We start from the raw sequence: 23782 nt of genomic DNA, 5'->3' as shown, positions 1-23782 counted from the left end.
TTAAAAAAATTATCAAAATTGAAAAAAATAAGCAATAAAAGTTAATAAAATCTAGGTGCATGGTGTCAAATAAAAGAATGTTGTTATTGTAATGACAAAAAGCAGCAAATAACAGAAAGGATCGGCATTTTTTTTGAAATTATTAATAACAAAAGACAATAATAATTACAAATCAGAAAAAACAACTACCTAATTTAATTAAAATACTGTTGAAACGCCATCCCGTTTTTTTCATTGCACAATTGACACCTACGAGAAATGCATTGTGCATTGTAAGGTGTAGCCCCATCTTGTTGAAAGAAAACTTGTTCTTTCTGTTATTTGCTGCTTTTTGACATTACGACAACGATATTGTGTTATTTGACACCCGCACCTAGATTTTATTAACTTTTATTGCCTAAATTTTGTCATTTTTGATATTTTTTTTTTTAATATTTTTTGTAAAAGTGGAACATATTACACATTTCTGAATCAAGAAAGTTAATATCTTCTAAATTATGAAAAAAAATATGGGTGTCAATTTTAAATAAGAAAGTTGAGTATCGCCCAAAAGATACTAAGACATTTAGAAAAATTTTAAAATCATCAGTTTATAGAAAATTAAAAAAAATTTAATCTGTTTTTAAATTTTTGAAATCGGTTCATAAATAAAAATTCTACAACGCCTGCCGTTTTTAAAAAATCACCCTGTATAATACATATTTCTTTTATACCCAGGATTATTTTTGATTCTTTTTATCATTCTTTTCTCCACTAAAAAATAAAAACTAAAACAAAGTTGCATTTACGGTACTGCAATTTTATTCAATTTTTTTATTGCATAGCTATGGCATCAAGGTTTTTATATGGATCTTTTTGTTATTTATAAATCCAGTAATATTATTAGGTGAAATAAATATTTATGTCCAAGACTCATTTTTCTGTGTCTTCGTACCAATTTTATTTTTACTGTCAAAGTAACTCAGCGAAAAAGTAAGAAAAAAGGCAGGAAATGGCCATCTTCAAATTACAAGCAGAACATTAATCTTTTTATCACAGGAGATTTCAAAGAAGTATTTTTATCATATAAGTATTATCTTATCGTTCCTTACATCATAAAGATATGAGTCAAAAGTCTGATATTAACATGCTTTAAAGTAACAAATCGACAATCGTCATCAATTTCTATTTTTCCAATTTAAAATTTAACCGATAAAACACTAAATGTGTGTGAAGGATTTTATTGGTCCTCATTTTATTTACCAACGATAAACAATTACTTTACTGATAACAGTTTTACGAGCTTTAACAGTATTAAAGATAACATTTTAATATCGGCTGTACTTAGAAAAATATTATCAGTAATATTAAGTAAAGTTTGTGAAGAAAACATAATTATTATTTTCATTTAACGCAATAAAAAATTCAAATATTTTTCCGCCGCTCAATGCTCAATGCTAAAGACTCCAATTGTGTTAATCACCGCGATCAAGCCCAAAGATAAAACAAAGTGTAATCCAAAATAACAATTAACTATTTAAATCAAGCATTATTTTTCTAAATACAAACAATTAAATTACAGTTTCTAGTAAACACCTTGAAAAAATTACGTGTAATTATCAACTTAATTAGACTTAAATAGATCCTGCATTTACATTGCCAAAAATGTTTCTGAAAAGATCATGCAACAGCGAGTAATACAGTAACAATGTACAACGAATTCTCATTCTCAAGTTGAGTAATATAATGTAATACATTTATTTTTCTTGATTTGACGCTTCACAGGAGAATTCTTTCAACCAATTTGTATCACTGCTATTGTCTTTTTATAGTTTTTAGCTTCCTGTCGAGAAAAGTCTGCACGCGTTATGATACGTTTACGGTTGATGTAATGTGCAGATGTCCGACCATCTGTCTTTGCACCTGTCTGGAAGTTATAACAGGTAAAATCTTATTTCAGTACGTTCATTATGATGTAGGTGTTGTGGACACTAAAATATTGCACACTTATCAATTAACAAACAATTTAATCTACCTTATCATTCGATAGTTATGACGATGTGAGGTGGGGGCCCAGCTAAAAAATCCGCAGTGGCCCTACACCTCGTCCACAGGAAGGATGTTCAACAACAGTATGAATAAAGCAGTGGTGTTTATAACGTGAAGTGAAAGTATTCAGATCAGTTGAGCGACAGTAATTATTGCAATGGAGGATAACGAGTTGCTTGTTAGTCTAAAAGACTTGCCATTCAAAGCTAACGTCAAGTATTTAGGTGAGTTTTTGATAAGAATTGCGCGTGTCTATAAATCGATAAGAGGTATTAAACGTATCTTTGTTATAGGATGCCAACCCGCGAAGGGATTATGGGGAATGAAACACACCAGGAAACCAGTGGACTATTTAGTGAGCAAGGCGAAGAATCTTACTGGAAATCAAATTTTACCAATCGTCAAGCTCGAAATAAACCTTCAAGGAATGTCTTTCGAAAACATTACAAATAAGAAGGAAAAATCTCCTCCGGTCATGTTCGCGATTGATTCCATTTCTTATGGCGTGCAGGATTTAGTTTACACGAGAGTTTTTAGTATGATTGTGGTGACGGGCACCGAAATAAACAATGATACGATCCCATTTGTTTGTCACAGTTTTGTGTGTGAATCCAGGAACCAAGCAAGGCAGATCACTTATGCCTTAGCTGCAGCTTTCCAAGAGTATGGGAGACAATCGAAGCTCGAAGGAACCGACCAAAAGAAGAGGTTCGCGATAGACTTACGCACGCCGGAAGAGCAAGCAGAAGCTTCCGAAGAAGAGACAGAAGCTTAATAGTATATTATTATATGAGCAATTATCGTAGTCATTATTGAATAATGACCATAATTGCGAACTATACTTTTTCTACGACCACGTAGTGAAATTAAATTTTTACAAATGAACATTTTAACTTTAATCCATTTTAATTTTAACCCGGTTTATTTATGGATATGTATTGTAAAATTCGAACAGTTTGCAATACTTAGAGATGGTGTGGTGATGCCCATCGTTGAATTCTCCTTTGATGTCTTAATAATGGAACAATTTTTTCTGTCGTATCCAATTTGTTTTGCAATGAGTCATCGACTTACTAGACCTCCACCCTCCGTGTCTCTTCAAGGCCGTGATGTCGCCACCAAGTAAAGTTGCTGAAGATCTTCTAAATGAATGTCGCAATTTGGCTCCCCATCAAAGCAAACTTGTTAATTCTTTGACTTGTGCAACGACCATTTTGATAATTGAGAAAAATGAACGGCATGCAACATCAGGAGGGCGTAGAGCAATGTGTTTCTTGATTATTTCATAAAAATCACCTGTGATTGTAAATTTGCGAACTATCTTGTTTTTTGTGTCGGTAGGTCACTAACATTGCAGACGTTAAATCCTGAATATTCTGAATATTCATTTCTTTCATCTCATTGCACCGGCAGGCACCCATGAAAAAAAACATTAGTAATAACATTTTTAATCACGCAGGTTTTACAAACTGTACCTTGGTTGCCAAATACATTTTGACATTTGCATTCTTGATGAAATTGTGTATCGCTTTTGAAGTGAATGTTTTAGCTTTTTTTGGTTTGTATCCGTCCGATTTGCGTTTGAGAAATGCGGTTAGTTTTCCGTAATTTTCCAATTTTATATTATGATGAATTTCAAGAGTGCTTCTTAACATGGAATATCGAGTCTAAAGTGTTGAAGATTTATACTTAGCTAATTTTCCAAAATTGCTTTTTTGTCCTTACGCCAGTCCATGAAAGATTTCACCGATTTAGGTGGCAGTAAAGCGGCCGATGTTGCTTTTGCTGCTTTAGTTATCTCTGGAGGAGTAGAATTTTCCAAATCACTATCATCACTATCCAGTTTTTAACATAAAACCCACTGTAGTTCACTGCAATTATTAGATTTAGAACGTGAAATTGTAAACTGCATCAGATCACGAGAATCAACAACTGTCACCATGGTAACGCGCTGCTTCTTTTCTGTGATAGGTTAGCGTAAGCGCGGACGATTTGAAATAATGCAAACTGTTATAGCAACCACCCAAGGGTTTTTTATTGGTTCAGTGCACCAGTGAATAATAAAAATCCCCACCTATGATTGGCTATGAATTCATTATTCACATGCTTGAAATATAGGTAACATTATTAATCGAAAAAATTAAAATAATGGAAATAGAAAAATATATTACAGTATGTATAGGTACACAATAAACCAAACGCAACACTAATTTGTTTATATTTTATTGTTGTCTGAAACCACATTTGAATACTGATCGTGGAATTGTTAAGTAAAAAACATCACAGGTACAAGATTCAAGAACAGTCGGAAGTTATTCACTCGGTCTTCACTTTCTTCTCGAAGCTCTGTAAAAATCTCTTCCATATTATTAATATTTCACTGTTACTCTCACCTCTTTAGCAATATTTTTCAAATTCAGGGCTGTGGCCCTTCCAGTATTCTGGACCAAGTTATAGAGAATCCCATCGTCTTTCTTTAATAACTCGTACGGGTGGTCAAACTCTTCAACGCATCCAGCGCTCATCACTAAAATCTTGTCTGAATCCATGACAGTATGTAACCTGTGCGCAATGGTCAACACTGTGCACTCTGCAAACTTTTCTCTTATCGTGTTTTGAATGAGGGCATCCGTATGTGGATCGACATTAGCAGTAGCTTCATCCATCACCAAAATCTTGTTGTTTCTGATCAGGGCTCTGGCAAGACAAACCAGCTGTCTTTGCCCAACACTGAAGTTTGCTCCTCCTTCGGAAACATTCGAGTGGAGACCGGAGGGAAGCTCAGAGACTACATCTTTCAGTTCTACTTGCTCTAGTGCATTCCAAAGAACCTCATCGGTGTACTCTTCAAACGGATCCAAATTCTTGCGCATCGTTCCTGAGAACAACACTGGCTCTTGAGGGATGATTGATATTTTTGACCTTAGTTGTTCTAAAGGTATTTTCGTGGTGTCTACATCATCAATTATAATACTTCCTTCGATGGGATATAATTGGAACAAAGCAGTGATCGTCGACGATTTGCCAGCACCGGTCCTACCAACAATCCCAACTTTTTCTTTGGGTTGGATGGTAAAATTCAACTGCCTCAGAACGGGAGGATCTGTTGGATTATATCGAAGACACAAATCACAAAACTCAATTTTTCCATGCACTGGCCAGTTTTTCGGTAAATTGACTTCTTTTCGTTCTGGTTCACTTTCTACTGTGTTGTATTCTAGAAGGCGTTCAACAGAGACCATGTGGTTCTCCAATTCGCTCCATTGCCGCATTCCCCATTGGAGGGAGCCAATAAGCATAATGTACTGAGTGACGACCAAACCGATGTCTCCTCCATATACACCTATAAGACATTGTTAGTACAGATGAAAACACTCACTCATTGGAAGTTACTTTTATTGAAGTACATTAGGACAAAGACGGCGAGGGCGAAGAAGACAATGCAGATCATGTCGAGCCAGAAACCAAAACAACGGTTGGAGGCGATGAAAAGAAACCAAGCAGCACTGTGGTTGTCTTGGTAGTCATCAAATTCTTTGATTAAGATTTTTTGGGCTGAGAAAGCTCGAATGGTGCTCAGACCATGCATGGAGGCTGTCATGTGCCCGAAAATTGGGCTTCTCGCTAAAAATAGTCATTAGTAATAGGGTATTTTGGCAGACCATTTCCTGAGAAAAATTTCATCGATGCCCTAAACAATTTTTTCGAATTTGCCGCTTTAATAGGTCCGTTAGAGTACTCAATTTGGAGTCGTTTATAGGTACTCCTCATTTATTTTGAATACCGCATTTCAAGGTCATAAAAACTTGAATTGAATCACAAACGGGTCTTTGGATGTTCAAGTGCTCGTTTATGTTCAATCCAATGCATAAATCTTCTCAAATTTGCCACAGAGCTCCACAATTTCTAAAGTCCAGCTTATTGGTATCAGTCACTCTCCTGTGTAAATTTTCTAAAATTCTTGGGTGTAAATCCGGCTTTCAATTCTTTAGGGAGAAAATTAGGGGAAAATTGATAACGATTTTTGAGGTTAACACGTTGTCATGGAGTGCGGGCACTACCGCCTGTAAAGTATGCAACCTTCCACTATGGAGGATCAACAAACCGTGCCGGTCCATTTAAATATCATCGAAAGAGTTGTTTAGAGGCAGTATTTAATTATTTTTGACAGTGTTTTTACTATGGTTGGGTTGAAACCTTTTAATATGTATTATCTATACTGCCATTGAGTAGTATTTGTTTATTTTAGGACACTTTTGGCGTAATTAGTGGTCCAAAAACGCCAACGAATGACGACTTTCCAATTTGATATTTTAAAAATCGCAAAAAACTTTTTTTTTAATATTAATCTTTAAATTTGATCGTTAATTACACTGTGTAACAAAAGTTTAGAAAAGTCATATTTGTCTGATTTTTTTGTTAATTAGCTTTCTTTTAAAGAATATAAATATCATTTGTGTGAGTTGTCCCCAAGGAAAATTATAAATTCATTTGTTTCTCGCTTTGGAAAATTAACAATTATATTCATAAAATAATACAAAAGTGTTAAAAATACAATAAACTATAAAATAAAATGCGGTTTTACGTTAAAAGTTCAAAATATAATTTTTGTTCTTTTCCTTTTTGCTAGCAAATGAAAAATAACGGCAACCCAAAATAGCAGTTACTGAAATGATCTTGAAGTTCTAAAGACACTGGTATTTGTAAATGTTATTGTCTTCAAAGACTCACGAATACCATGTCTTTAGACTCGAAGGGCAATTTTTACAAAAAAAAATATTTAACCCTTGACATAGTGAATTTGGAGATTTTAATGCCGAAATAGACTTTATACGCTTTCCAGAATTTCAAAATTATTTTGAGTTTATTTTATTTAATTGTCATATAACACTCCCTTATGTAGATAAATAGATCCGCAAATAATTCACATCTTTTGTGGAAACTTTTTAATTCGCATAAGCGAAAACAAAAATTTTTGAAAATATTTTTTTTCTCTTAATATAACGACATTTCGACAAAACCAATGATAACATGTCAAAAAGTTTTTGTTGTTACATAGTGTTATTGATAATTAAATAGTATGATTATTTTGTTCATTTCTGCTACATAAATGATTTTGTTTATTTTTTAGTTCGCATAAAATTATACTTAATGGAATCTCAAAATTTAAAGATTTTGGTTGCCAATTCTTATTAATTAATGTATTACTGCTTAAAAAAACTTATGTATGTAATAAAATAAAAATTGGGAATTTTTCGTTAAGGCAATACATTTTAAGAAGTTGTAATCCAACTACAACACAAAAAATAATTAAATTACTGCATCTAAACCAACGCTTTCAATGGTATTTAAATAGACCGGCACGGTTTGTTGATCCTCCATAGTGGAAGGTTGCATACTTTGCCCGCACTCCATTGAATAACGATTTTTGAGGTTACTTTACTTTTTAATAAGTGGACCGATAGTACTCTAATGGACTTATTAAAGCGGCAAATTCGAAAAAAGAAATACAAATTTAAATTTAGTCTTTTTATTCATAAATGTCGGATCTGATAATATGCACTAATGCAATTATCGATAATTGCACTAGCTAAAACTTGATCGTGATTGGTTGAAAATAAAACATTGCAGCTTTCTGATTGGCTTAAATTTTTCGAAGGAAAGTCACTGGAAATTTCACTAGTGAAAATTTCCAAGAAAAGTTTGCTGTGATTGGTTTATTTAAAAAAATAAATGTATTTTTTCTATTTCGCGTTCATAATGAAGATATTTCGGTATCGAAATGGACCAATCCCGTGCCAATATTTCCAGGAGCATTTATTTTTCTTAGGTTTGCAGCAAAACCGTCAACGTTGACAATTTATATTTTGGTTTTGATAAACCATGATAAATCAATGAATACACTGTTATTTCTTGTTGTACTTGGCTTAATAATTCATCAGAGAAAAACTCTTTGGATGCAAGAGAACCATCATGATCATGATCAACATCTTTGCTCTCTTGGCTCCCTTGCGCTCCAGTAACCTCAAAACGTCACACCTGTCAAACTGACTGAAATTGGATTTGGCTACTTCGAATTTTGCAAATGCCAACGACCCTAAAATTCCCTAGATTTCGAAATCAAGTTTTTTCGTTTAAAATAAGGCGAAATAGAAAAAATAGCGCATTTTGCAGCACTTATTACTTTGGTGAGTTGAATTCTCGCTAAAACTTGATCGTGATTGGTTGAAAATAAAATATTGCAGCTTTCTGATTGGCTTAAATTTTTCGAAGGAAATAGTCGTAAGTAATATAACGAGTGGGCTAGAAATTGTCGTCATTAGTGATGAGAATTTAACGAACTGACAAGCAACTGACAGATCGCGTGGAATTGCCACGGAAATTTCACTAGTGAAAATTCGCTGTGATTGGTTTATTTGAAAAAATAAATGTCTCTTATTGGTTGAATGTATGGTGAGTTGAATTCTCGCTAAAACTTGATCGTGATTGGTCGAAAATAAAACATTGCAGCTTTCTGATTGGCTTAAATTTTTCGAAGGAAATAGTCGTTACATTTTTGGAATTTTATTAGGTACTTACTTATTCCTTCAATCCTTTTAACGCTCCTGCTGGTCTGAATGTAGATGATTCTTAAAAAGTAAAAAATGGTGATAAGAACCGCAGATGGTATAAAGAGCCACGGATCCACAATAAACGACAGTGAAAAAACACCAATTAACATAAGGGCCACCTACAAAAACTGAGTTATTTCTTACTTCCTTACTTACTATTTTTCTTACTTCTATAACGTCAAACAAAACTGGTGGAATGTATTCATCAATATATCCCAGATCTTTCGAAAACCTGTTCAAGATTCTCCCGGAAGGATTATTGTTGTAAAATCTCATTGTGGCTTTAATAATGCTCGAGAAGCTATTACTGTGCAAGTTAATTGACGCAATTGTGAAATACAGCATGAAATATAGAGAATGCACAACAGAAAAAATGATTGTCCCAAGAGTAATGCCTGAGTACGCATAAATAATGGGAGCTCTGTCCAAAGTCTCGTTTGTTTCTGTCAAATTATTGAAGACTTTGTCGGTAAAGTCCTGTTCCAAATTGACCCTAAAATTCCACCATTACGAAACCGTCTTACTTACGTCATTATTTACCAATAGGAAACGTAGTAATCGCCGGCGTTCGCAATAAATTGACCTATAAGAAAGGCAGCTGCAAGTAAGATCATCATCACTTTTCCCCCACCAGCTTTCAGGTACGCGAAATACAGGGCAGGTTTGATGCTACCACTCTTCATTTGTTCCTTTTCAACCAATGGCCCTTCTTCTTCATCTTCTTCGTCTTCGTTGCATTCCGAAGTTTGTCTTGACTTTGCTTTTTTCTTGTCTTTTTCATCAACTTCTTCTAGTTTGAGTAGTTTTGCAAAATCTAAACCACTGGTTTGTAACTCCGCGAATTTTCCTTCCATTTCAATTTTTCCATCTTTCATTATGATAATTTTATCGGCGTTGCTTAAGTATTGTAGCTGATGCGTAATGAGTATGCAGATCTTGTCTTTAAGATACCCTTTCACACACCTGTCGTATAAATGTTTGCCGACATTGGCATCGACCGCAGACAAAGGATCGTCGAGGAGATAAATGTCTGCCTTTTTATAGATGCACCTGGCAAGATTTATGCGGGCTTTTTGGCCACCACTCAAGGCTTTTCCTTTTTCTCCGACAAGAGTTTTGTCTCCGTATGGAAAGAGTTCGAAGTCAGAAATTAAAGCGCAGACTTCCACCACCTGCTTGTAGCGTTCTTCGTCGTAGTCGCTGCCGAAAAGGATGTTTTGACGGACGCTACCAGAAAAAAGCCATGGTTCTTGAGACGAATACGAGATTTTACCCTGTACGTCCATTTTACCGCTCTCCAAAGGCAGCTCTTTGAGGAAAACATTTAATAAACTACTTTTGCCACTTCCAACTGGACCGATCACAGCCACGACTTGATTTGAGGATATACTTAAGTTAATTCCTTTCAGGGTGCTATCACTGTTTTCTTCTAACCATTTTGCGTTCACGTTCTCCAATAGTATTTTTGGTCTAGCTTCCACAGAGCTGTGGTAAGGCACTAGAGATCCATTACTGGCGTTCTTGCTCACTCCATTTGTTATACTTTTGATTTCTTTGGGGAAGTTGGCTTCTTGCTCGGCATACGACAAGAATTTTTGGATCCTCAAAAGTGAGATATTGACTTCAGCTATCGAAGAGATGCTAACTGAGAAGAGTATAGTTATTACTGGTCTGAGTACGTCATAGATCGCCTTTACGGTGAATACTTTTTCGGCAGTGATATAAGAACCGAGTAATACGTATCCTAAGATGCTAATGAAGACTGAAGTTCTCGTGACAAACATTTCAAACGAGTATACTAAACCCAATAAGAACGCATGGGATCGAATGGCATTCATTTCTTTCCTACAAAAATCAAAGGTCACAGTTGAAGAATTCAAGGTTGAGCAACGTACTTTCTAGCAAATCCTATAAGTTGTGCGAAAGGCTTTTCCCAACAGTACATTTTAATCACTTGTATCCCTGAGATAATCTCATTCATTAGCCGAACTCTTTCGTCAGTCCTTAAGGCTGTTCTCAACCTCAAAACCGACGTTCTCTTACCCAACCAAACTGCAAGCAAAATTACACAATATTACAGTCAAGTTCATCAAACCTTGGCCTCGTAACTTATTGATTCTTGGAAATTACTCACTTTGCATTGGAATAAACGATAGCAGAAAAGCCACACCAAAGAAGGCTGCCACTCCTATTTCTCTATAAATGAGATACGTGCCCACAGCGGCCTGAATAGGCCCTATCCACACATAATGGGCCAACAAAAAGCCCTGATCAAACTTGCTCACGTCATTCGAGAGTAAATTTACTAATTGGCCGACAGTGGTGCTGGCCATGGCAGTGCGACTCAACCGGAGGGTTTTTCTGTATACTAAAGAACTGCACGAAACTCGCATTTTCATCGTAATGTGCATGAACCCCATCATTGAAGGGTGGCTCAAGAAGGCGTCCACGAGAAGGCACAAAACTACTGCAGATGCTTGCAAGTAGGCCTCAGTTTCGGATATGTTCTTTTCATTGTTTTCGAAATAGGAAACTAGACGACCGATTGAGAGTGGAACTAGAACCCTGAAAGAAACAATCAATTATTAACACGTGTTTTGTGAACTTTGATTCAAGATAAACAATGTTGGCGCAAATTAATCGTAGTTAATTGTAATTATTAGATGTTGAATTGCAGATGAGTTGCTTGTTTAGCATGAGTCAAACTCGTTTGTTAGTGACATGAATTAGTTATAAACTTGGTTACTTTCCTGTGGTGTTGGAGACAAAGTTTACCTACCCTTACTTATTAGTCAGAATGAAACTCTCTGAGTTTAAAAATTACACTTTAAATATGTCTAAACATTTACCGTTGTATGAACAATCTTTGTAATAACAAATAACCCATGTAAAGTCCGTTTTTTGATTAAAAAACCACCAACACCGCACTCTCCCAGCACTTTACAACCGGCAACGTCGTCGATGGTGACTTTTTGGTGATAAAATCAAATAGGTTAGTTGCCTAATTGACAATTTGATTTCACAAAACGGCCTTCCAGGCCGTGCCGAGTCTTTTCACTATTAAATCCTTTGCTTTGCAATCCAACAGGCTGTAAAAGAAACGTTTTTAACGGAAACACTGCGAAATTTTCAGAAATGTCAAAAATTTGACAATTATTTTCTCACCAAAAATCTCCCTAGGCAACGTTGCCGGTTGTAATGCAAAGGAAAATTGCGGTGTTGTGGTTTAAAAAAAACGGACTTTATGTATAGTTTATCCGGTGAGAGATTGGGATATTTCGACAGTTGACATATAGGGGTAGCAAATTATGCTACAAAATGCACTAAAAACACTAAATTCCTACGCGAAGTGGGTTGACAGGGTTGTCAGTAACTGGGGTTATTTTGTTATTTTAAATTTCGCGCATATTTTCGCACTTTTTATCGCGTAGATTTAGTGACTTCTCTGTCATTCAATCTCTCACCGTACAAACTATACAAGATGTTCATAAATGTTTCTAGCATCAAAAGTGGCTCTGGAATTCCTGTCGTGCACTACTTTGACGCTTTGTTTGCGGTTTGCGGCATCGTTTTTCTTGAGATTTTTTACATAATAGTTTTTAGATTTTCCAATAGTCAAAATTTGCAAATTTTCGCGAAAATTCATGACTAAAACTATGGCCAAACTTCTCATATCGATATCTCGCTTGTTTTTTAGAGTAAACTTGAGTTATTATACATCAGTGAACGCAGAATTTTACGCAGATTCCAAATCTGGGATTTAAATTCAGATCCGGCAACAAATAACTGAGTTATGGCCGATCAAATTTCGGATAGTTGATTTTCATTTTTTCTCATTTTTCAAAGTTAAATATCTCGGAAACTATTAGAGATATTGAGATGCGGCTTGCGCCATCGTTTTTCTCGGCTCATTTTACGTTAGAAAAAGTGCTCAAAAGCCCAAAATTCGATAGTAGATTTTTCGCGAAAAAAAATTGCGACTCAAACGATGAAAATTTTTAATTTTTTTTATTTTTGGGCATAACTCCTAAACCGTTTGTTTGATCGATCTCAAATTGAGCCAGTACATAGATTTCGAGCTCCTCTTTCGAATGATATATAATACAATGGTATTAAAAGTCGTTTTTACATTAAAAATAGTGATTGAAAATCACCCCAAATTGACCAGTTCCAAACAGTTTTTTGTCAATGCTTTCTTTATTTCGTAGGTAAACTCAATAAATTTTGACTCATTTTACGCAGAATCTCACGCTGAATCCAAATCTGGAATTTAAATTCCGATCCGACAACAAATAACCGAGTTATGGCCGATCAAATTTCGGATAGTTGATTTTCATTTTTTCTCATTTTTCCCAATTTTCAAAGTTAAATATCTCGGAAACTATTAGAGATATTGAGATGCGGTTTGCGGCATCGTTTTTCTCGGCTCATTTTACGTTAGAAAAAGTGCTCAAAAGCCCAAAATTCGATAGTCGATTTTTCGCGAAAAAAAATTGCGACTCAAACGATGAAAATTTTAATTTTTTTTTTTTGGGCATAACTCCTAAACCGTTTGTTTGATCGATTTGAAATTGAGCCAGTAGATAGATTTCGAGCTCCTCTTTCGAATGATATATAATACAATGGTATTAAACGTCGTTTTTACATTAAAAATAGTGATTGAAAATCACCCCAAAATGACCACTTCCAAACAGTTTTTGGTCAATGCTTTCTTTATTTCGTAGGTAAACTCAATAAATTTTGACTCATTTTACGCAGAATCTCACGCTGAATCCAAATCTGGAATTTAAATTCAGATCCGACAACAAATAACTGAGTTATGGCCGTTTGAATTTTTGGGTTGCGCCAGATGGCCAAATTTTTGAAGGTTCCAAACAATTCGTGCTCAGTATCTCAGAAACTATTACAGATATTGTGAATGTAATTATCTTCAAAATTATTTATAATGTTGCTTATTAAGTCAACGACGTTTCGGTTACAGTTTTGTGTCAAAATTTTTGATTTGCAGGTTTCAAACCGCAACTAGAACTTAACTAGGTTAACTAGGTTAACTTCAAATGTCAGTTGAAAAATCTAAACCCTCATTTATAATGAGCGGCAAATTTCTATAACATTTCATAGCCACCCTTGATGCTAGAAACATTTATAAACACTTGTATATCAATTTCCATTTAGTTGCTGTTTAGCTTTACTATAAGTAATAAGCACGACCTGCTGAATATCTACGGCCTGTGCAAAATCTCATTTCCCCGTATCAAGAATGTTTCCGAGAAAACGCATTTTTTGCCGAGGAGGGCGCTGCTGCTCGGGCGCTTTTGACATTGTTGACAAATTGAATTTTGGGGTTAGTACGATTTTTGACTTTTGAAAGCTACACAATGTGTTTACACATCGTAAACACAGCACACAACGAAAACTTGAAAAAGCAACAAACAACGTGTAATAATTTCAATATTCAAACTTACAATTTGAAATGTCAAAAACAATGTTGGTAATAAACCCAATATGGCAAAATGTTCCCAAAAGTGCCCGAGCGGCGGTAGTGGTAATAAGTTAAGTTTAGTATAAGTTGTAAGTTAGAAATGTATAGAGAAATGGAACAGATGATAAGAAAATTTATATTCACTCTTTGACACATAAATATAAACATTAAATAATGTTATCCCCTTTCAGGCACAGTGTGTGGAATGTAGGTAAAGTATTACATAACATTTTATATGATACAGAAAGCTCCTGCTTTTACTTGAAATATCGTACTCAACTTTAAAACTCTATTTAAGAGAAACAATTCTGTATTATTTACAGATTTTTGATCAGAAACAAAATTGTTTTTTATTGCTACAAATTTTAATAACTCAGAATGTATCTAAAATACCTTGCTAGCTTGACAAGAACCTATTATGAATTGATGAGAACATTCGAAACTGGCGCTCATAATTCAGAGCTCTGGGTAATTAATTTATGGCACCTGTGCCTACTTTTACTTTACTAATGTAATAAAACAGTTCAACAATTCGTGGAAAAATAAGTTCTTAGTACTGAGACTAATGCAAACAAAAACATTAGAAAATCTTTTATATTTATTTTTAGATTTAGAGGTACATATACCTATTCTTACAAGAACTGTAAATAAAATATTGTGCAAAGGAGTTTATGTTAATATCATAGCTTTTAAAAAACACAAGAATACATAATCTTTGAATGTATACTTAGCTTTATTTGTTTTAATTAAGATAAATGAAAATTGTCCATTGAGCTTCTAACATTTTCAAAAGTTAATAGTAAAAGTATATAAAGAGTGCGCACTATGAAGACGAAGTAAAAATGTCAAGTTTCTATATTGTCATCGTGTGGAAATCGATAAGTTTATCCCCTCATTGCACAAACAACTATCACAAATCGAAACAAATTTGTGCACTTTTACATATTTATGTTATAAGGGAGAGTGTATCACCCCTGCGAAGTAGCGTATAGACAGAGCTCGACAGCTATCCTCTTTTAGAAAGCAAAACTTTTCTTGTTCGCCAAATACATTTTTTTTTCACAATAATAGTGAATAAGGACGAATTTTATCCACGAAAAAATAATCTAGCGCACGAAGCGAAGTGAATGGATACATTTTTTATTCACGTGTATTATAGAATTTTTTTTCCAATTTCGTAGGATTAAAAAATGTCTTACTGCTTTTCGTAAACTAATTTTGATTTTTCTAACAATAAGTTAAATAGTGCAACTGTAGTTTCGTTCAAAAAACATCTTGTCGGTTGCCTTATTTGGTTATTTATCATTTCAAACACTCTTTTATAGTTTACCCGGTGAGAGTTTGGGATATTTCGACAGTTGACATATAGGTTGGTAGCAAATTATGCTACAAAATACACTAAAAACACTAAATTCCTACGCGAAATGGGTTGACAGGGTTGTCAGTAACTGGGGTTATTTTGTTATTTTAAATTTCGCGCGTTTAGTACACTTTTTAACGCGTAGATTTAGTGACTTTTCTGTCATTCAATCTCTCACCGTACAAACTATACTTTGTAAATTGGAAAATTGTATAATTTGCATGAAATGTTACTTATTAGAAATAAGCCCTCCGAAGCAATGACAACTGTAGTGTGAATTTTTATTTTTTATATTATTATTCACGTTGTCAATGGCAGTGTCAATAAAGTGTTGATGTGAACATTCTACAGGTCCGGCCCCAAAATCGTCTTTAATTCTAAAAATTAAATTTTGAAAATTTGCATACGCTCATAGTTGACAAAGCTCTAGAAGCTGACGCAAAAATTTATTTTTTATCACGGTTTGGTTAGCGTCGCGACGTCTAAGAAGTATATTTTTTAGCGATTTTTGAGTTTTTGCTGAAATATTCGCGGATTCAATTTTTTTTCAACATAACTGTGATACAAATATCTGAGTTTTTATTTTAAATTTAATGCAAATTGTGTTTAAAATTTGCGAAAAAAACGTTGTTTTATCAAGTTAGTTTTTAAAATTATGACAGCGCAGCGGCAAACTACGTTTACACCAAAATTTCACAAGTCATTCACTCTTATAAAGGTGAATTTTGATTAACACGGGCATGTTGCACTTTATGGACACCAGAAATCGTTAATTAACATCGACAAAGCGACAATTTCATCAAGTTAGACTTTTGTTACAAACTAAAGCGAGCCAAAGGGTAAATGTCATTTGTGACACAAGATGTTGACAGATAGGTGTAAACGCAGTTCCCGATTTTGACGTAATGAAATTGGAACTTGATAAAACAGCATTTTTTTCTCAAATCTTGAAGACAATTTGCATTGAATCTAAAATAACAACTTAATAACAACTTTGTTATCACAAACCCTCACAATTAACTAAAAATTACATTTTTAAGACGTCGCGACGCCAAAACTATCAGTGATAAAAAACAAATTTTTGCGCCAGCTTCTAGAGCTTTGTCAACTGTAAACGTATACAAATTTTCAAAATTTTATCTTTAAAATTAAAGACGATTTTGGGGGTGGACCCTGTATTTATCCTTTTGATATTGTTTGGTATTGTATTAATAATGACATTTATAAAATAAAATAAACATTTTATTATTGGGAATTGAAAATAGACATTTATTATATAAGAGTGTAAGGAAGCAAATTATTCACGACAAAAATCTATTATTTTCGAGAATAAGATTTTTGGAGTGAATAATCTGCCCTTACACTCGAATGTAATTTTAGATTTTATCCAAAGCCTCTGTTGGCTGCAATTAAGGCACTAAAAGAATTGACAGAAGTGACAGCAGTGACAAACTTTTACTATTTAGAAAGCTATGCCTGCGTTGTTGTCATGGAAATGTAGTAATTTTTTTTTTCAAACGTTATAAAATTATTTATCTAGCTCGATTGTCAGGTTATAAGTTTCACTTAAATGCCTAAGCAGAACACAGCACTTTATCTGCTTGGGCTTCACCGTAACCATAGAAATGTTTCCATTGCACTATGATTCTACATGAAAATAAATTTGTCACGACAAATATCAGTTATTCTAGAGATCTTAGATCGAGAGAATAAGATTTTTGGAGCGAATAATCTGCCCTTACACTCGAATGTAATACGAGATTTTATCCAAAGCCTCTGTTGGTTGCAATTAAGGCATTAAAAAAAAATTGATAGAATTGACAGCAGTGACAAATTTTTAGCGTTTAGAAAGCCATGTCATGGAAATATGGTATAATTTTCTTTATGGCTTCTAGAGAATAATAGAGTACTTTTTCTATTTCGCGTTCATAATGAAGATATTTCGATACGCGTTTGAGCGTTTTCGGTATCGTAATGAACCAATCCCGTGCCAATATTCCCAGGAACATATATTTTTCTTAGGTTTGCAGCAGACAAACCGTCAACCTGCCGTCAACGTTGACAATTTAGATTTTGTTTTTGTTAAACCTTGATAAATCGATCAATACACTATTATTTCTTGTTGTACTTGGCTTAATAATTCATCGGAGAAAAACTCTTTGGTTGCAAGAGAACCATCATGATCATGATCAACATCTTCGCTCTCTTGCGCTCTGGTAACCTCAAAACGTCACACCTGTCAAACTGACTGAAATTGGATTTGGCCAAAGTTCTTAAATTAAGCAGGTTTGCTCGTTACTAAGGCTGAAACTCCACCCTCTTTTGGTTGCTAGGGACGTGTGACCATAAATGACGTCACAAGAAAGTTCTGTCAATTGTTTTGGGGTGTAAAAACATTGTTGATCACCAATGTTGTTTAACAAAGTTCTTGAGGAAGCATCAGAGTGTTAATTATTGCTGTTTTAAATAATAATAGCAATGAAAAAATTCAATTGGAATTTAAAAGAGCTTTCCGATGACGTATTCGCGCCAGTTCAAGAGGAATGCTCCTATTGGCTCAAAACTTTGTAGCAAACCTGTTAATTTTAGTAACCTTGGGATTTGGCTACTTCGAATTTTTTTCCCGAACATTTCGCAAATACCAACTACCCTAAAATTCCCTAGATTTCGCAATCAAGTTTTTTCGTTTAAAATAAGGCGAAATAGAAAAAATAGCGTATGATACTTGTTCATAATGCATTTTGCCGCACTTACTACTTTATGACGTGCGTGCGGCAAAATGTTCATTATGAAACGCGTTTCATAATATACTATTTTCGAATTTGCCGCTTTAATAGGTCTATTAAAGTACTCAATTTGGAGTCGTTTATAGGTATCTATAAAAGAACTCAAAGTAGGAAATTTTGTTTTTTAAGAATTGGCAGAACTAATTAGTCTGGCTGTCACCTGTTTCCTGTCAAGTTCTTGATCAATTTGGATTTTACGATTCGTGTTTAATAAATTGCTGCGTGAACAAAAAATGTATCAAAATAATTGAATTGTTCTTTTGCGGCCAACAATAATTGTACCTAAATATAATAGATGGAATACTGGCTGTGAGGTTAGGTTACGTTAAGTCAAAATTCAGTGATAGTGAAACTCAATAAATGTCAAATTTTAAATTGAATTTGAAAATCAAGTGGCAAGTCGTGGTTACAAAACCATTACCAATCGTGTAAAACGAAAAGTCTTAGAATTGGAAAATTTAAATTTTTTATTAAAAAAAGGGTGCAAATTCGAAAAAATAGTATAAAGGACTTGTTTTATAATGGCATTGGTGCACTCGTCCCATACAAAACTCGCCTACGGCTCGTTTTGTACACCGGGAACTCGTGCACCAAATTGGCCATTATAAAACACGTTCTTTAATATACTATTATCTGTCTCAAATGAGTGAATAAAGACTACTTTATTAGTGCATTTTGGATAAAAGTAATTTTTCGAATAGTATGGAAGTAAACGAATAAATTTCATAAACAGATGTTGAATTGAAGTTTGCGTCATTCCAGTTTCATTCTCTTTCGTATTGTATAAGGAGTTTAGTGACTGTTATAAATTTATATAAATATTATTATGATAAATACATTCTACCCTAAATAATTTGACTTTGTGAGTATTTACGGACATCCTTCTGTATAATACATTAATTTTAATTTATAATTAGAAATCAATAGTCGCTATTGTTAAGTTTTCTGCAACGAATTTTCCGACCACACAATCAAATTAGCGTTTTTTATAGTCGATTTTTCCTATTAAAGCAAATATGTCACTTGTTAGACACTTAGAAAATTTGGCGACGGAAAACGAGGTTTTTAGTTAGGAATTGCATACTGTTAGGGTAATTGCCATGAATGATTATGAACTTATGAAATTCAAATACGAAATGCTGAAGTACAAAGTGCACATCAATAACTACGTTGTCATGAGCAAAATTTTGGCAGTCTAGCAAAAAAAAACGGTAAAGTGGATAACCACATCGTTAACTTTAACAAGTTCAATGGCACATTTATAATTCTTAAATATTACAAGTTCAATGAATTCTGTCAATAAATGGCTCAAAAAAGTTACATAAAACCTGCTATCATCTGTTATAGATTTTCCACATCAATTCTGTCATCTCAATTTAAGTATTTTTGTTTTTAGCAATATCGTGATTAATTTCCGTTCTTATTTTATAGTCACCATGACATTCTATAGAGTTCTTAATAAATAGAATTCATTAAATTTTGATTTAGAAATGAAACTCCTAGAAAATCAATCCGACAACAGATAGTTACGGCCGATCAAAGTTTCGGAAAGTTGATTTTCATTTTTCCTAATTTTTCCTAATTTTTAAAGTTAAATCTCTCGGAAACTATTTGAGATATTGAGATGCGGTTTGCGCCATTATTTTTCTCGGCTCATTTTACGTTGGAAAATGTCCTCAAAAGCCCAAAATTCAATAGTCGATTTTTCGCGAAAAATTTTTTTTATTTTTGGCCGATACCTCGTTTATTTATTAAGCAAACTCAACAAATTTGGGTCTCATTTTACGCAGAATTTCACGCTGAATCCAAAAACATGATATTTTTTGAATTTTCGTCAACAAATAAAAGTTTTTTGATTTTTCTACAGTCGAAATTTGCAAATTTTCGCAAAAATTCATGACTAAAACCATGCCAAACTTCTGATATCGATATCTCGCTTATTTTTTAGAGTAAACTTAAGTTATTATACATCAGTGTACGCAGAATTTTCCGCAGATTCCAAATCTGGGATTTAAATTCAGATCCGACAACAAATAACCGAGTTATGGCCGATCAAAGTTTTGGAAAGTTGATTTTCATTTTTTCTCATTTTTCGTAATTTTTAAAGTTAAATATCTCGGAAACTATTTGAGATATTGAGATGCGGTTTAAGACATTCTTTTTCTCGGCTCATTTTACGTTAGAAAATGTTCTCAAAAGCTTGCGAGTAAAACATACTTTAATTAATTAATTATAAGGATTCTTAATACAAGGTGTTTATAAATGTTTCTAGCATCAAGGGTGGCTATGAAATGTCAAAGAAATTTGCCGCTCATTACAAATGTGAGTTTCGATTTGTCAACTGACATTTGCAGTTAACCTCAAACATGAAGCAAAGTAAGTTTTGAGAAATAAACTATTCCAGTTGCAATTTAAAACTTGAAAATTGAAAACTTGGGCACAAAACCATAACCAAAACGTCATTGAAGTAAGTAACATTATAAATAATTTTCAAGATAGTTATATTCACTATGTAAACAAAGCGGCAAAATAGTGTACGACAGGAATTCCAAAGCCACGCTTGATGCTAGAAACATTTATAAACACCTTGTACAAATCACTGTTAACATAAACCTACTTCATCCACTAATGTAATGAAATCATAGCTACATGAAATTCGTCATTGCCATTTCGCGTGTTTATTCAATTCGGTTAAGTTCAATGTCACCATGTTTACAAAAATCAATATTTCCAGAGATAAGAATAGACACTGCAACATAATAAACGGGTGCATTTTTAGTGAGGTTAAAACATATTTGATATGATACAATCTCCACCAATTAAACAGAAATGTCATTCCTTTAATCTTAAATCATTAATTGTCTACCTACAACGTGGTCCACTAGTCATATGTATTAAGCCTGACTAAATTCACACACCAACCCAATAGTTATTTGTGTGCCAAGGCCAAAAAGTGATGACACAAGATTTTTTAGGCGACTTCATTAAATTTACAAGTTAATTAATTTTTATTTAAGATTTATTGATTTAATCATTTATAACAACTGAATAATAGCAAATATTTATGAATCCTGCAAAAAAGTTCATATTTTCTTTATTTACATTTGGTGTTTCGGCATGTTAGCTTCACAATTTGTAGGAATTAGGTTTGATGTGCTTTTTGATGTTGCACTGCTAGACACGTTCATTTTCAATAATTCAACACGTTTTTGTTGCACTTTACAGCAGTTTGTCGATTTGATTTTACCCAAATAATTTTTAAATTGAAAAACTATGGATAGATGGCGACACCATAGATCGGCCAAAAATGTTTGCGGCCAGAAAAAACTTTAATAAAATTAAATTTTTAGTCGCCTAAATCATATATTTTCATAGCTTTTGAAGCTACTTTTCTAATTTATGGTGATTTACTTAGTTTTAGCATTGCTTTTCCAAAAATTTTCTTAAGTAAAAGGATTTATAAAAAATTAAATAGCTATTCAGGTTTCTATGCTTAATGTATTGTGATTGACAAAAGCTTTCAAAAATGTATTTTGGGTTGCATTGGCATTTAGACATTTTAATGTATTAAAATATAATCGAATTAGCACACATATAGATTCAAGTACATTTTTTAAAACCTTAAAAGTTCATAAACCTACATTTTATTGATTAACGTCACCTTGTACTCAATTAATAAAAACTGTAGTTATGCAACAAACGGAAGCGAGTTTTTGACGTTGATAAGAATTGAACATTTATTACATTATTTTCTGATAAAACGAATATTGTGATAAAGGCACTTACACTAGTAATACTTCATCCACAACTTTTACTATTCCCAACCACGCAAACTGAGGACCAAATAATTTAAGTAAAGCTCTATGTAACGCAGATTTCTTATGCTTTCTGTGTTCTTCTTTCCATATTTTTTCGAGTTTTTCCCCCAAAATCCCAGATTTATGTTCATCCAACGGTTTGAATAAGTCTTCTTCGTTTAATCCATTTTTGAAGCTTCGCTTAAATATCGGAAACATGTATCTGAAAAAGAGATTATTATGTAATAGTGATTGTTAAATAATTGCAAGTTTTCGAGGACAGTCGAGGTTTGAAACCACGAACGAAATCACATTTTTTGCTTTATCTATTTTTATTGTTATAATTAGACACTGAAAATCTCCGAAAAAATGTTGACATTTTCATTTTTATCAATATCGTTGAACATGAACACGAGATTTCATAATAAATGTGCAAATATTTTACATGGAATTAGAAAAATAAACAATGCGTGCGTAAATAGTAGCAAAGGAATTTAATTGAAAATTTAATTAGAGATTAAATAAAAAGGTGACTTTTAGGGCATTGACAGCACGAGCTTTCTCTTTTTGCATGTCTCGGTAAATGTCAAAAAAAAACTTACACCAATGTAAGCAATGAGAACACATTGGCTCTCTCTGCAGGATTAGACTTTTTTTCTTTTTTCTCAGACGACGTATCCATGGCTAAAATATCACAATAAACCTACACTAAAACGTGTATTTTTATAAAAGTCGTGCAGTGTTTCTCACACGAAAGCAGGACGCAAACTGACGAGTTCGGTGTAGATGCCTACTATTCAATGAGGAATAACCATGCGTCATCGACGCCGTGGCGTCCACACTATTCTAGCAGGAAAATATTATTGGTTGAACAAGAAAATCAATCTGAGGTGGTGCTATCTCTCTTGAGCGCATACTTGGAATAGGAGTCTGATAACAGTTAATGTGAACAGTTTTATCAAAACTATTTTTTTCATACATTTAATTGTGTTGTGTTACATTATGTTATGAAATACTTATCAACGTCAGATAATCTCAAATGTCATTAAAGCTTAAATGAAGCCACTACTTAAAATACTTGCAGTTGCGCAACTTCGTGTAAAATTCTATTGATACAACAAGGTAGATACAAATATGTCTAGGTGACATGGGTTCAAACAGTACAGTTAACATTTAAATTTATTCATACAATATATTCGATTTTTTATTAATATCGTTTTGCCAAAAAAACATCGATTTTTAATACATACAGGTGTCCCAGAACTCGCGCCCCAGAGAGAAACGGCGTATGGAGGCAACAATTCTGAGCCAAAATTTTGAAACCATAATTTTTTTACGCAAAAAATAACCGAGATAAGACAAAAAAACTGTAGCCAATCCCGAAGCTGAACAGAATTTGAAAATTGGTAACTATGGACACAGACTATCGTCCATTGGTCAGGTGAACATTACACTCTCGTTGCCTAGGAAATTGGTATGGCCATTTACTCCACTTCTCGAATAAGCTTTTGGGATTGGTTGTTAACTTTTTATCAGTTCTCGAATACTATTAAACTTTTTTGATCAATTTTTGATTTGAAATTTACCATCTATATTGCTGTCGGCACCCTCCCTTGATCTCGCGGGCGCGAGTTCTGGACATCCTGTATATTTTTATTTTCGATCATTAAAAATCGATAACTGGGGGTAACTGTATTTTATTTTACACTCTTTATTTT

The 23782-nt window shown here is 33.6% G+C and overlaps 2 protein-coding genes across 3 annotated transcripts; one reads left to right on the top strand and one right to left on the bottom strand.

The window, feature by feature from the left end:
* The first annotated feature begins 2160 nt into the window (after positions 1-2160).
* On the top strand, positions 2161-2913 carry LOC148180737 (uncharacterized). The gene is made up of 2 exons (XM_088029494.1): positions 2161-2252; positions 2322-2913. The coding sequence occupies exons 1-2, from the start codon at positions 2186-2188 to the stop codon at positions 2801-2803; spliced, it is 549 nt and encodes a 182-aa protein (XP_087885620.1). The 5' UTR covers positions 2161-2185; the 3' UTR covers positions 2804-2913.
* A 1322-nt stretch (positions 2914-4235) lies between these two features.
* On the bottom strand, positions 4236-22881 carry LOC148180736 (putative multidrug resistance-associated protein lethal(2)03659). Of its 2 annotated transcripts, XM_088029476.1 has the most exons (10): positions 22667-22881; positions 22054-22287; positions 10774-11204; positions 10535-10691; positions 9180-10484; positions 8808-9132; positions 8608-8758; positions 5422-5652; positions 4422-5371; positions 4236-4374 (listed from the first exon to the last, which is right to left on the bottom strand). In XM_088029476.1, the coding sequence occupies exons 1-10, from the start codon at positions 22744-22746 to the stop codon at positions 4345-4347; spliced, it is 3894 nt and encodes a 1297-aa protein (XP_087885602.1). In that variant the 5' UTR covers positions 22747-22881; the 3' UTR covers positions 4236-4344. The 2 variants fall into 2 exon arrangements, with proteins under 2 accessions (XP_087885602.1, XP_087885609.1); XM_088029483.1 differs by lacking the exons at positions 22054-22287; positions 22667-22881 and adding an exon at positions 11489-11606.
* Positions 22882-23782: the final 901 nt, after the last annotated feature.

The sequence above is a fragment of the Gnatocerus cornutus genome, chromosome 1 (assembly GCF_029298725.1).
Source record: "Gnatocerus cornutus isolate USDA-ARS CGAHR chromosome 1, icGnaCorn1.1, whole genome shotgun sequence".
In the NCBI taxonomy this organism is placed as follows: domain Eukaryota; kingdom Metazoa; phylum Arthropoda; class Insecta; order Coleoptera; family Tenebrionidae; genus Gnatocerus; species Gnatocerus cornutus.
This window is presented reverse-complemented; position numbering and strand designations above follow the sequence as displayed.